At 37.5% G+C, this 11,996-nt stretch overlaps 1 protein-coding gene across 1 annotated transcript; it reads right to left on the bottom strand.

The window, feature by feature from the left end:
- Positions 1–586: 586 nt before the first annotated feature.
- Positions 587–10,339, bottom strand: bcl2l12 (BCL2 like 12). Its single transcript, XM_028024498.1, has 8 exons — positions 10,179–10,339; positions 8,312–8,477; positions 6,628–6,772; positions 5,338–5,551; positions 4,916–5,032; positions 4,290–4,363; positions 3,737–4,000; positions 587–3,508 (listed from the first exon to the last, which is right to left on the bottom strand). Exons 2-8 carry the CDS (start codon positions 8,473–8,475, stop codon positions 3,467–3,469), a joined length of 1,020 nt encoding a protein of 339 aa, XP_027880299.1. The 5' UTR covers positions 8,476–8,477; positions 10,179–10,339; the 3' UTR covers positions 587–3,466.
- Positions 10,340–11,996: the final 1,657 nt, after the last annotated feature.

Here is an 11,996-nt window from a genome sequence, read left to right as displayed (position 1 = left end):
ATAATGATTTAAAAACAGATTACATTTATAAAAATTTAAAAAAAATTAAGTTACGATTTTAAAAAAAATATTGGATTCCTTTTTTTCTCACGTTCCCACCAACATTCTGATGCCTCACTCGCGCCCCCTTGCGGTCGTGGCCCCCACTTTGAAAAACACTGCTTCACACCACTGTATCAGAACCATTGCACTGCACTTGGTGGTGTGAGTGCTGCTGCTCTGTCAAAGAAATCCATTCCATGAAGCTGACAGACGGTTTGCTGCTCCAAAGCTTCTGACTCTTAGACACTATCAGCTGATTCCACTGAAGTTCCCAAACACTTCCACTAGATGGTGATATGTACAATGATTGCTTGTAGATTCAGCTATTTACTGTAGATCCACTCTTCTCTTTAGGTCACCAGGTCGCTGCCTGTACCAAACAACAAACAGGGACGTCTGAGATGTTTAACTGTGAAATCTAAAACATTTTACAAGTTAAAGATGTGGATAAATACTCCTTTTAAGACATTTTCTAGAGGTTGAATTTAACATATCCAAAATAATGGACTGGTACAATACAGAAAAACTAAGCACAAGAGTCAAGTCATCAATATAATCTTTGGCGTTTAATAAAAGACAGATAAGAGTTCAGCATTTAGTCAGTGACAGAGGTTGGACATTATCTACAGTACATGATCCTCCACATCAGCAGTTTCACTGGCAATAAATAAATACATAAAACATTTTCTACTCTGCCTTATATGACTAAGGTAAACTGCAATAAAAAAACACAATGATAATTCAACAAACATCAGTTTCCCTTATTCACTTTAGTGCATTCCAGAATGTAGGTTGTGTTAGAGGCGCTGCAGCCTCCTGCTGCTGTTTAACCCGAACACAGCAGGCTCAGTGCTGAACGCAGCAAACACTACAGGAAATAAACACTTATTCACATTATTTACCCTACATTATTATTAAACATAATGTAAACAAAACATAGTAAAGCATAGACAACTACAGTTTACTTTTTGTTTCATGTACCACTATGATTATATTTGACGGTAAGACATTTCCCCCTCGATTATGACTAAAAGAACTCTTAATGAACAGATTTATTATAAAAAACATCTTTACAGTAAACATGCTTCACAAATTCCTGATCCAATAACCCTGAATATTTTTGCATTATGAAAAGGTTAGTTTTATTTTTTATTATAAAAAAGCACACACAAAAAAAATTTTGATAATAAAGTAGTAATCATATTACAGTACTGACAGTAGCAGCTGACACTTGGAGAATGAACATCACAAGATTGATAATATTGTTTAACATAAACATATGTACAGTACAGGAGAAGCTTTTTAACTCATCTGCTCACTCACACTGAGGAGTCTGTGGCTATATTTGAACCCATACTGTAAATGCTAACTGATTTTCACATCTTTAAAAATAATATCATTTCAGACTTATGGGTTGACCATCAGTGATTTGCACTTAGGCAAGTAAATATCAGCAATCACTGAATTTTCCCAAACATTTCATGTTTCCAACTTTTTTCTCAAAGACATTTCCGGAGAAGCTGTTTATATTCAGAGATGGGGTCAATCTGAATCACATCGTTTTCATTTTTAAATGCATCAATGCAAAATGTGGCAGAAAGAGGCTTTGGAATTATTGCACTCTCTAGAATGTCGAGGTGCTCCTCGGTCAGAGCATGTTTAGCATACATGACCAGCTCTGGCTGGTGAAGACGGCTGCAGAGTCCTGGGCCGGTTCCAGGATTATAATACGTTTAGTCTTACTGTTTGAAAACCTCTAAACTTTCCCCTCTAGACTACTTTTACTGCTGCTGCAGTTTTTTCTTCAGCTGTTTGAAAAATAAAGCAACCCTTCCAACCCCCTCAGGCCTGACTGACTGCTCACTTATTATGAGCTGTTTTGTTTGTGTTCCTCTATAAAGAGCAACAACAGATAAGAGGAAAAATATTCTGCATAATAATCACTTGAAATAAATTCATTGGACTCTACTATTTTTCTGCTTGACCTGACATGCTGATCAATAACTGATCAATGTTATAAATTACATTAGTGCAACTGAAATAGGGTATGCTTGTTAGCACTACAAGACATAAGTGTTACTTCTCTGTTATAGAAAAAAGACATTAGATCGTTTTATCGATTTTGTTCTAAATTTGTGCTTAAATACTGAAATACAATGAAACTTTTTTTTATCATTCTGTGAGAATCTCAGACCGGTTCTTTTCTTTTTTTTTTGCACAGATTAAAGTGAGCATTTTGCATGTGGTGCCGTTTGTAAAGCTACAGTTAAAAATGAATCATTTGGCTTATTTAACCTGTCATACAAGAAAAGAAAATGAGGATTGATTTTTTTGAATTAATATATTTAATAATTCACTATTAATTTATAAATGCAAGAGTTTCAAAGAAAATATTAAGTTGATTAACTAAATAGCTAATAAGCTAATTAACTAATATAAAAATACACTTGTGGAGAACTGGAAGTAGACTACCAAAATAAAAGCTGGGTGTTCAGACCTTGTATAAAACTCCTGCTGGTGAGGCTGAATCCTTCAAAGCCGACTCTTCACTGCAATCAGTGATGAAGACATGACATGAGAAACAGTTGAAGTGAATCAGTATCGCCAGCATTAGTTTATACGAGGTCTGCAAGACCCCGCTTTTATTTTGGTAGTCCACTTTTCAGCAAGTGAATTTGCGTGTTAGCTAAATATTTAGCTCTAAGTTACCGTAAATATTTAGCTTCAAACTAAATATTTCATACATGTAGCCCTGAACTAAATATTCTGTTTTCTAACTGAATATTTAGCTAAATATGTAGCTAGCTAACTAAGTGTTTAGCTTTGAACTAAATATTTAGCTGGCTAATTAAATATTTAGTTTGAAACTGTGACATTTATAAACGAATGTTGAAATTGTGAAATTATGACTTTCAACAATGAATCAATGTTGTTAATTTTTGTGTGTAACTTTTGAAATGGCACCCCATAATCTTTAGCATTTTTCCATGAGCTGTCAGTTTAAAATATAACTTAGTAAAATAGCTTCTCCTGTAGCTCTGCTATTTACAATAAAAGCTGCTGTAAAACATCTCATGTCTCACTATGGAATTTCATAATCCAAGAGGTAAAATACAAGTAGTTGATTTGGTTTTTGTACTTTATTTTTCCACAACAAAATGGATTTAGCTACTTAGTTTTAGTTTCAAGGACAGCAGGTCCTTGAAAACCAAGGCTAGTAGCAGCAGTGGCAACAGCCTGGACCCTGGTTGAGTGGTTAAATGTAAAACACAAACTGGAAGCACTCTGGTGCAGCAGGAACCAAAGAGACCATGTCTATGTAATGTGACAGGTCAGATTAAACTCTGCTGGTCAGCTCCTCGGACCCTGTTGGATGACATCATCCAGTTGAGCCTTGGTTCACGATAAACACACATTCAGGACATCAGTCCCACTCCTCAGTCTTTTCTATATTCAGCATCTTTCCCTGCAGATAAAACACAGCCATGTTTGAGCTTTTAGGTCAAAATAGGAAATGCGATTAATCTGCATTATTTAACATTAGCTTGTTTAACATTTTAGATTAATTGTACCTGTTAATGTATTACTGTTCATAGCCCTAACATATAGCCAATATTTATTCCAATCCAATGCAATATATCCAGTTGCAGTGATATTCCATTTTACTGAGATGGACCTGAACAGGACCACTCACCCATCCTCCCTGACTTTTGACCCAGGGGATAAAGTTATCCATGTAGCGCTCTGCGAAGCCCTCAATCCGCTGCGTTCCTGTGGCTGTCACCATGCGGCGGGACACCTCCATGGAGAAGGCTATTCGCTGTAGTGTTGGACTGGTCGACGGTTGCAGCGGGGGGGCCTCAGTCACCTGACTCCTGCTGAAGATGTCTAGAATATGCTCGAACGATCTGTAAGAAAGACGAGACAGTCTGGCGCGCAGCTCTGGATCCTGCTGGATCTGCAGGGGAAGGTCACAGGTTGACAGCAGTCTGTGTTGTTAGCTTCATCTTTGTTGTATTGTACATTAAACTGTCTGTACATGCTTGCTACATTATGGAAAACATGTTCAGGAGGTTGAACCTACAAATGTCCTACATCATTATTTCCTGTTAATTTTAATAAAGATTTCTATGGAAATTCTAATATTACAACTTCACTTGTTTCCCAGCTTAACCAAAGAACTGTTAACATTTGACAAACAAATATATTTTCTACCTTTATGTAACTTGTAATGTGATGGAACCTACCTTAGTGTTCATGGCATCTCCTTCTGAACTCAGCAGCTTCACCAGCCGTTGAGCCAAGACTTCTTTATCACACTCTGCAGAAACATGGAGACATCAGTTCAGTTCCAGAACCGGACCCTACAGCTCTGACCTCATGTCTGACATGAACCAACTAAAAATGGCCGCCTGTTTCCCTCCACTGCTTCTCGCCTTGACAAAGAACTAACATGTGCATGTTAATAATTCATAAATAACACAAAATATAGGCCTTATTTGCCAATTTTACTGTCATGTCTTTGTGCAACGACAATAAAATAAGTCTGAGACTTGTTTGCTTTAGCTATGCAGGGTTTTATACGGAGAGCTTCTGCTTCATATCTCTGTTGTTAACAGGTGAAACGGCACTACTGACTACTTTCAGGAAGGAAGACCGTCTGACTCTCAGAAGAAAGCTACAGCTTATTAACATAGACTGGGTGTATCAGAGAAAAAATACACAAAATCTTATTAAAAATTTTTTAATGAGAAAAAATACACACATGATGAATTAAAACTGATTTATTTCACTGAAATAAATGAACTTCTTTATGATTTAACATATGATGCACGTGTACTACATGAGCAGAACTAGGTGTGAGTGTGGTTACCTGGCGGTCGCTTTAGTTTTGGGCTTGGCGTCTTTATCTTGGTGGACTGTTTGATGATGTCTTCCAGCTTCTGAGCTATTTCATCATAAAACTCCAGAGGCTGATCGGTTTTCGGAACTATTATAGATACAGATGAAAATTCATTTTCTGCAGACAAGCCTATCATATTAGTTTGCTAAAACAGTCAAACTAAATATCATCTCCAAGAACAATCTTTACAGCCATGACTTCCTTTGAGTAGCAAATGGCTTCTTTGCATTGTGGTGACTTCGCGATGCGAGATCGCTAAGCTGTAATACAATTTAACTTTGCTTTTTTATTTACCTTCTAAGTTCAGTTGTTGTTTCCACAAACACAAAATAATCAGAAGGTTTCAGGTTCTGAAGGAAACGTGTTTCAGAGGCTTGTGGAGTGGAACTCACCAGGAGCGACGGGCTCCTTTGCTGCCACTTTCTTGCCAGGTGCCAAGTCACTCTGTCTCTGAGGATGAGACTCGTTTTGTTCTTTCTCCTTCTCTTTTTTCTCCTTTAATTTCATTTTGAAAAACGAAGCAATCTTTCTTTTGATTGCTTGCCTTTGCTTCTTCATTTTTTCAACTTCCTCTTCATCTGAAGATGAGGAGGCTGAGACGCTGTCCTGTAAAACACAGTTTTCATATCAACACTGAATATTTATGCTCTATCACCAGAAATACATTATCCTCCGCACTGACTGGATGTCAACCACTCACAGTACGAGCCTTACAGAACACTTCCTTGTTATATCTGTCTAAGGTCCATGTCAATGCTGGTTTTACTCCAAAGACTTTCTCGATTTTGCTGATCAAATAAGCAAAAACATTGTCTTTGAAGAGAACTGCACTGATTTCAACATGTTTAACCCAGACCGATGCTATGAGAAGGATCCCAGAAACACTGTTAGAAGACACATCAACACATGCAGAGGCTTTGAGAGAGATGTTGATTTGTTTCAGAAGGTACAGACTGCCAGGCTGCATTGGAACAGTCAAATCAATACTGACTTTGCTGAAATCTCTGAAACAGGTTGAAAACCTGCCTGAAGTAAAACTGGAATTTAGCATTTGGTGAAATTGATCATTACGATTTCCCCTCTAGTCTCGTCTATCATCAAGACTTATCAAAGGCCATAAAAGGCAACCGAAGTCAAGCTAACTAGCTAGACAAACACATTGTCAGCATGAAGAGCTTGAAAGCAGGACACCTGAAATGTTGCCTTCCAGCAGCCAGGACTCCCTTGAGAAAGGGGTTCTCAATATGTTTAAAGAAATGTTAAATAAAAAAGCAGCTTTATAGTATTGATTATACTGGAATATGACAACAACTGTAACTGAATATATTGCGCAGCTTTAGATGAACTATTAGTGGAGGAGTTAAACTGATGTCTTCAAGTAAAAACATGATTTTACGATTAGTTTGAAGAGTCACAATCAAATATTCCTTTTTTTAAATAAAAAAGCAGAAGTATGGGTACAACTTTTGTGACTGTTTATCTGTGACAAATTATAATAATTCCTAAAGGTGATTAAATCCACTAGGACTCTCCGTAGCCTTAAGAAAACCATTTATTACTGAAGATGCAACAGAAACATGAATTTCTTTTTTTTTTAACTAAAGCAATGACTTTTACTGGGGATGAACACAAAGACAGTCTAATTAAGGACTAAATGTGAAATGAAAGCCATAGTTCCTTACTTCTGCTGGTTGGGACTGTTTGGGCTTGCTGCTCCGGCCCAGTGAGCCTTTCCCACGGATAATGGACCTCTTCATCTTCTTCTTGTCGTCTTCTTTTTCCGTTTGAGCGTCTGCTCCGTCCTTTCGTTTAGACTGTGGCGACGAGCTAGTATGAAAAATACATGTTTTGAATAATCAGCTTAGTTCAGAAATTACATGTAAAAATTCCTTCAAATTTTAATTCAGAAAAATGGAATTCAAACTAAGAAAAGCAGTATTGGTGTACATTGCCTGGCAAAAGTATCATAACTCTTGTAATTTTTCATATTTAGCCTTGTTATAATGGAACTATTGAATTAAGCTTCACACCACGTCACTAAAAGAAATATATCATAATAATATCCACATAAACCAGGTTTGGTTAGACAACCCTCGTAAGATTTCTGACAGGAGTCAAAAAATCCATCACTGCTGCACAATGGCTGCTGGAAACAGAAAATGGGTTTGTTTGTTTTTTACATGTTGAAAAGTGCCTCTCCTCTAAACTTGCAAATATATATGTTTGAAAAAAAGTTGCATTTGTGAAGAAAAAACAGTTTTTGTGCTGAATTATGGTGCTTCTGAGTCTGCTTCGGGGTCAAAGATGTTTGCTTGTATCACTGTGCATCTGTTTGAGGCCATTTTCACTGAGTTGGTAGGGCGTAGCCAGCACCAGCTTATTTGCAGAATCGTGATGTAGTCCTAAAACATCGCATTTCTAAATGAGCTCAAAACAGGCAGAATTGATTGGGTGAAATCTCAACATCTGAGAATGATTTTGTATGTTAAATGCAGGGTTACCCCCAGTGTACTATAAGCCTGGCAGGCTACCAGGCTTTACTCGTGCCCCCACCAGGCTTAGCATTTCTTATTTATTTAAGTTTTTTTTAAATATCTGCATTTTTTTCGGACTTTATAGTTGGTGTTCAGATATTTATCTTCCAATCTTCCAGTAACACATAATTATCAAGTAATATTTTCATTTTTCCTGCGACCTTTAAACATTTTTTAACTCAAAACCACGGCAGGCGGCTGGATGAATGACTGCACTAGAACCCAACCAGTTAGCTTAGCACGTTTTCTGGGCGAAACCTTGAAATGTATTGAACATTTTCTGTAAAGCTCACAGACTTATGCTAGTTTGTTCAAGGAAGCAGTGGACCTTTAAAGTACACATAGCATTATCCAAACTTTTGCTTTTATTTTTAAAATATTTCAACTTTAACTCTTTCACTCGGACCTAAAGGTGTATGTCTTTTTAATACTGGAGTCTTGAGTGTCAATAAATATATCATAACTTCTTAATTGAAATCATATCACATCTTTGAATAGTCTAGGGAAGAAAAAAATCCCCAACAATAACATTTTGCTCACAAGCATTTCAACTTTCAATCAGAAAACTCCAAACAAAAGAGATTTTTTTTTCCAAAAAAAACAAAGAGACATTCTGAAAAATAAAACTAAAAAAAAAGAGTAAATTGTAAAATAAAAATATTAACAATATATTTTTTTTAAAACACACACACTTAAAAGCACTGACAGTAAAAGCATGCAGAATAAAAATGTGAAAATAAATTAAAATGGAATGAAAATAATTAAAAATGGAATTACATCATAAAACATTGCTCAAACACCAATGTAGAGCTTTTTTAAACGCCAGCATTACCTGTGCCTGTTATGATAGGCTCCTGCTACCCTGCCAGGCCTGTCTTTGTGGGGGGTGGAGATGGTTCGTTCAAGAAAAGCCTGGAGGACTCGATGCGTCTCAGTCTTGATCTCAATCAGAGAGACGGACGAGACGGAACATCTACGATCTGCAGGCTCCGACATCCCTGACAGGAAAGCAGACAGAAAGCAGCGAGCTTCAAACACATGAGAAGTAAAACTATATCTCTGTAATTTTAAAATTACAAAACAGTCAGAAATAGCTCCGTCACAGTGAGGAAATTAATGGACTCTTTATTGAAATAATTGCAGAATTAGTCTACCATCATTTAGTTTTCATTTTCCCCCAGGACAATTCACACTGGCAAAGTGGAGCAAGGTGGAGCTTCCCCTCTCCACCCTGTGCAGGAGGCTGTGCTTCACCTCCATCCACACCGTTTACACTGTTTACACACCTTGAATTAATAAAGGAGCTACTTCAATCTTTGTTTTATAAACTCTGTGCTCCTTTATTTCTTGGTCTGAGATCAAGTCTTAGTTTTTATCTCATGTAATGAAGAGTGAAAGGCAGAGTGAGCTCCAGACTGCAGCTGATTCCTTCAGATATTCAGTATGAGCAGGTTTTAATCACTTTCAAGTATTTGTCTTAACGTGTAAATGCTTATTTATATGTGTAATAGGGTTGATATTACCCTATTACACATATAAATATTTGTATTTATTTAGAGGGTATAAATATTTATTGTGTATTATTTGATCAATTTTCAAAATAATACATATCAGCCTTTAGCAGATTTATAGATGGATTAAATTATCAAAATATAATTACTTATAGATATTAACAGATATTAATGTGAAGATGTTTTGTAATGTAACCCCAAAGATAAAACAGTACAGGTGTAGATTCCTAAACTACAGTGAATCAGGCTTAGACGTAGATGAGATGTCGTCCATTTGATATCGAAATGTTTATTTCACTCGTTAGAAACTTGAGACTTTACTAGGAAAGTATGACTTGTACAGCTCTGTCTTTCTGACAACTTAAAACTTTAATTATAGGGTTAATGATGGATATGCCTTATTTAATTATGGGACTTCTAACTGAAAAACCTGAGTCATCATGCCATAATATTTTTTGTTATTAAACTGTCTGTGTCTGTCTATGCCATAGTTTCATGTTTAAAGTCTTCAGAGACGTTTCCCTTTGTGTGGGACATAACTCAACATATTGGGACTGCTTTAGGACAGAATATCTCAGCTGATAAGTGAGCAGTGCTGCTGTCCTTTCAGGATGGACCATCTCAAGATGGAAATCAGGTCTGAGGAAACCATGTTCTCTGGCTGTTTAATTAAATCTAATTAAATTCAACCTAGCGAGCGGCAGCCATGACGAGTGTGTTTCACTTCGTCAGTCAGATGAAGTGAAACACTGGTCATAATGTTATGCTTGAATGGTGTAAAACAGAGTATATAGCAAGTAAAAGAACAGAGACCTGAGCCTTCATTCATTTCAATGGAGGCCCCGGAAAGAACCGAGAGCAGCCGAGTCGGTTTCGGCTGAACACCGGGCTGCTAGTGAAGAAACTAAATAACTCTACAACAAGGAAATGCTCTCCAGAAATCTGTCTTTACCTCACAGAAAGGAACACTAACAGCCGTAACAGCTGAATACATTTGCTAATGTTACATCTTATTGAAAGCAGCTATGAGTTTCACTGGACCGAACTTCTAGTTTGGGACACAGAATCTCAGTGACTCAGGACGAAACTTTTCCCACACAGACTGTTGATAATAACTCCATAATAACATTGCTGTAATTAGTCTGTGTCTGAAATGAAGGAAAACTGCACCGAAACCACCCAACTTACCCGCTTGTGTTTCGGTTGTCGAACAGCGTCCAACTGAGATTTGTTGTTGTTGTTGTCCTGACTCCGGGAGTCTGTCTGCGCAGCTTAACAGGACAGCTCGGCAAAATGAGGAGCTATTCCTCAAGAGCCAATCAGGTGTCTCTTCCTGATACCGCTGAAAAATGGAATGTGTAGTCTGTGTCTTTGTGTCTTTCGTTTTTTAGTTTTTTACTTTCGTTTGTTTTTCACATGTGAATACACGAATAATGTGCTAATTTATGTGTGTTGTATTTGTGTCTCCTTTAGCCTTAAACACCAATACAGCAACGATAGCAAAAAGGAAGTACTTTCTACAATTGTAAGGTTTATAAATTGTGTACAAATTTAGGTTTTATGGTATGCGTAGTTTTTCACTACCATTTCAATGTTGGCTACACCTTTAATAAATAATAATGGTGGGAATTAGTGTGGTTTTGTATGCATGACAACAACAGCAGCTCTTTAATTTATTGTGGTTCTAAGCCGTTCAGTGGTTTATAAACGAACATTATTTTCAAGTCTATTCTTTGACCTCCGGGGTCAGTGAGAGGACTTTGGAACTGGGTGATGTTCTCTGTGTTCCTGGTTTTAGTCACAACGCCAGCAGCAGCTTTTTGGATCAGTTGCAGCTGGAGGGCTGATATTTTTAGGCAGATCTGTGAAGACACTGTTGCAGTAAACAGTGCGACTAAAGATAAACACATGCGTGAGTTTCTCTAGATGTTGCTGAGACATTAGACAAACTTATTTGTCTGTGGCCAGTTATAACTTTCTGCATGAAATGTTATATTTTTCTCATAAATAACATTCAAGCCTAGCCTATGTATGGTGATGGTATGGAAAAAAACTAGAGTTTGCCTCACAGACTGGCTTTATTTATCCATTGTTTTTCTTTCTGTATGAAACAGATGGCAACACATGTGGAATGTGTCAGAACAGGATATTCCAACAAAATATGAGCATCTGATAAAGCTGCAGCAGCCGATAGCTGGGGTCATGTTTATAAGGCGGCTGCTACGAAACTCAAACCAGCTTCTTTATGCCCATTGTCTCTGCTCCCAACACATCAGCTGTGAGGAAGCTGTTGGATGCTCTCTTGCTGTCATGATGAAGATAATCAGTGTGTTTCACTTTACCTGTCAGGTTCTCTGACAATCCAGAAACTTCAGGTTTGGTATTAGTATGTGCATGCGTCTCTGTTGGCCTGTGATGAACTGGTGACCTGTCCAGGGTGTAACCCATCTCTCACCCAATCACCACTTGAGAGATGCACCATCACTCCTATGCCCTGACCCCTTCCTCTCTGCCCCCAATCTTGCAAGTACAAGCGGGCGATGGATGTTATTATTTATATGTTAAAGTGCCAGTTTTATGTGTTGTCAAGACACATGATGCCATTTTATATCACAATCAAATAACCATGTTAACTTCAGTTGTCATAAAAATGCTATTCATATCAAATATGACTTTGTAATTTAACCCCTTGAAATTGGGCCTCTGTCTCTTTAAAAACTCCTGCTCTCGTTAAAACTCCACTTTCAGGAAGTCATCACAACATTCCTACTCTCTTAACCCTTTAACAATGTTTTTTTTTTTTTTTTTACCAGCGTTTAACTGAGAAGTAGGTCCTATAATGAGCTCAGCAGTTCCACCAGTTGTTTGCTAATTGCTGCTGGCTAGTCTGAAGGAGCTGAGTGGAGGAGGGCTGCTCTGTGAGGCAAACCCTGGGAAGTTTAGAAACTGCAGCTGTGAGGAGGAGCTGGCACTCGGTCCACCCCGATGTTTTCCCATGGAGATAAA

Source organism: Xiphophorus couchianus, chromosome 7 (assembly GCF_001444195.1).
Source record: "Xiphophorus couchianus chromosome 7, X_couchianus-1.0, whole genome shotgun sequence".
In the NCBI taxonomy this organism is placed as follows: Eukaryota; Metazoa; Chordata; class Actinopteri; order Cyprinodontiformes; family Poeciliidae; genus Xiphophorus; species Xiphophorus couchianus.
The sequence above is the reverse complement of the archived record's forward strand: the minus strand, read 5'-3'. Positions and strand labels throughout refer to the sequence as shown.

Excerpts from the sequence above, each read along its gene's own strand:
- bcl2l12 (XM_028024498.1), bottom strand. The coding sequence starts at position 8,475 with ATGTCGGAGCCTGCAGATCGTAGATGTTCCGTCTCGTCCGTCTCTCTG. Across the intron at positions 5,552-6,627 it reads AACAGTCCCAACCAGCAGAA|GACAGCGTCTCAGCCTCCTC; the intron begins GTAAGGAACTAT and ends TGTGTTTTACAG. Across the intron at positions 3,509-3,736 it reads TCAAAAGTCAGGGAGGATGG|GGAAAGATGCTGAATATAGA; the intron begins GTGAGTGGTCCT and ends TTTTATCTGCAG.